The sequence below is a fragment of the Arachis ipaensis genome, chromosome B10 (genome assembly GCF_000816755.2).
Source record: "Arachis ipaensis cultivar K30076 chromosome B10, Araip1.1, whole genome shotgun sequence".
Classification (NCBI taxonomy): domain Eukaryota; kingdom Viridiplantae; phylum Streptophyta; class Magnoliopsida; order Fabales; family Fabaceae; genus Arachis; species Arachis ipaensis.
The window spans coordinates 134,564,910-134,567,054 of record NC_029794.2 but is presented as its reverse complement, the minus strand read 5'-3'; the positions used below and the strand labels follow the sequence as shown (position 1 = coordinate 134,567,054).

The 2,145-nt window shown below is 30.7% G+C and overlaps 1 protein-coding gene across 2 annotated transcripts in view; it reads right to left on the bottom strand.

The window, feature by feature from the left end:
* LOC107622072 (protein NRT1/ PTR FAMILY 5.4-like) overlaps positions 290 to 2,145 on the bottom strand; it is a 3,934-nt gene continuing 2,078 nt past the window's right edge. For both annotated transcript variants that reach the window (XM_016323995.2, XM_016323996.2), the window contains 2 exons: positions 1,677 to 1,939; positions 290 to 1,183 (listed from right to left, as the gene is read on the bottom strand). In XM_016323995.2, coding sequence (XP_016179481.2) covers positions 343 to 1,183; positions 1,677 to 1,939 — 1,104 coding nt within the window. In that variant the 3' untranslated portion in view covers positions 290 to 342. The remainder of the gene's footprint in view (positions 1,184 to 1,676; positions 1,940 to 2,145) is intronic.

The following is a 2,145-nucleotide window of genomic DNA, read 5'->3' as shown; positions in this document are numbered from 1 at the left end:
CTAATCTTTTTTATCTTGTTCTAAAATTCTATATTTTACATGACTATTTTAAAGACTAAAATTTATTTTTAATCTTAGCGTGGGGTCAAATAAAATAAATAATAAGAAAAAAACATATGTTTTATTGTATAAAAGAAAAAAAAATTCATTCTAGAAGGACAAATGCTTACTCTGCGCCACTAGAAACAGAGGAAATGCTTAATATGGTTTACAAAAAAAAAATATTTAATTGTCTTTACAAGAAAAAAATAAAATAAAAATACTTATTTATTTATTTTTCTCTACAAAATATATGAGCCTTTATTCAATACTATCCAACATTACAAACACATTAATATTAGTTCAGGACACTGAATTAGGGTTAAGAACCTTTTTGTAAACAAAACCCTTGGCAATCCATAGATAAACACAAAGATTAAGAACACTTAATCCAGCTAGTAACCAATAAAAATAATCCAAATGTGCCTTATTTAGATTATTCCCAAACCATTTTTCACCAATTCTTGAAGTGATTGCCACAATAATAACAATAATAGCATTACTAAAAAAGCTTCCAACACCATAGAGAGTAACAAATGCTGCAGCTCCCAAACTTCTCAATCCCTCCGGCATTTGATCATAAAACAATTCTTGAAGTCCAATAATTGTGAAAACATCAGAAGTTCCAGAAAGAATGTATTGAGGTAGCAACCACCAGATACTGATCGGTAAAATTGAATTCGGATCGTCGATGAGATTATGTTGTTTTGCAACACCAACCCTTTTAGTTTCTACGAGTGCCGAGACAATCATGTTTAGTATAGACAAAAATAGACCGACACCAATCTTTTGCAATAATGTAATACCAGAGTGATGCTTTGTGAACTTTCTAGCAACCGGCACAAAAACTCGGTCGTAGACAGGAATTTCACAGAGCATTACGATTCCAACAAACCCTAGAAGTGATGCCGGAGGGATTTCGAACTTCGATCCTATGTGACGTTGCATTGTGCTACCTTGCTTGGGGAAGAATGTGACTAGTTGGCTTTGGACAACAAAAAACATGACACAACATAGCCATATAGGAATGAGGCGAAGGACAAGCTTTACTTCTTCAACTTGAGTAACTGAACATAGCCTCCATGGATTTCTACTCTTGCTTGAAGCATCATTCTCATCGATCATCATTGCCTTGTTCAAAAATCTATAATATATAGTTTTCAATTTTTGCCGTCAAAAGAAAATAATTTTAAATCGTATTTAACTAGCTAATAATTTAGAACAGTTATTTGTTAAAATAGTTCTTGAAAGATTGCGTATTTGTCAATTTAATTGTTGAAAAATCAAACTCATTAAATTAATTATTGAAAAACACAATAGAAAATTAACTTAGTCGTTCTACTAATTGATGGAAGGGCCAATTGGATTTAAAGTTGTATCTTCAAAATTATTCGAAACATTTTTTATCGCCCACTTAATTTTTTAAAAATGATTTTGACTATTGGCCAAATTTAAAGAAAATAAATACTTCTTCCATTTTAAAATAAGCGTGGCTTTCACTTTTTAAGTTTATTAAAAAATAAATGTATCTAAATAAGTTCTTTATCTAGATACACAAACTTTTCAATGAATTTCAAAAGTGAAAACGATACTTATTTTAAAACGAAGAGAATACCGAAAAAATAATAAAAACTCACTTGAGGTGATGAGTGTGTTCCAAAGTTGGAAGTGGATGATGGTCATCATCAAGACCATAATAACACAAAGAAGTGTCATTGGTTGGTAAGTGGTTTAGGCGCCATTTGAGAGATGCAGCAACAAGAACTTGGGCAATTGTAGTGAAGGGACTCCCTTTAGGGTTTTCCCTTTTATACCTTTTTGTTCCAATCAAAAACACTGCTATTGCCACTATCCACACCCCTACTGGCAACCCTAGTCCTACCGTCCACCCAATATTGTCCTACATGATATCCAAAAATAATAGTTAAGATATCAATATACGTTGTTATAAACAATTTAATTAAATATGTTAAATTATTTTAAATGAAAATATGTTCATGTGAATGGTTATTATTTTTTTTATTTTTATCGGATCTTATCATCTATGCATATGTATGCATAGATGATAAGATCCGATAAAAATAAAAAAAAATAATAATCATTCAT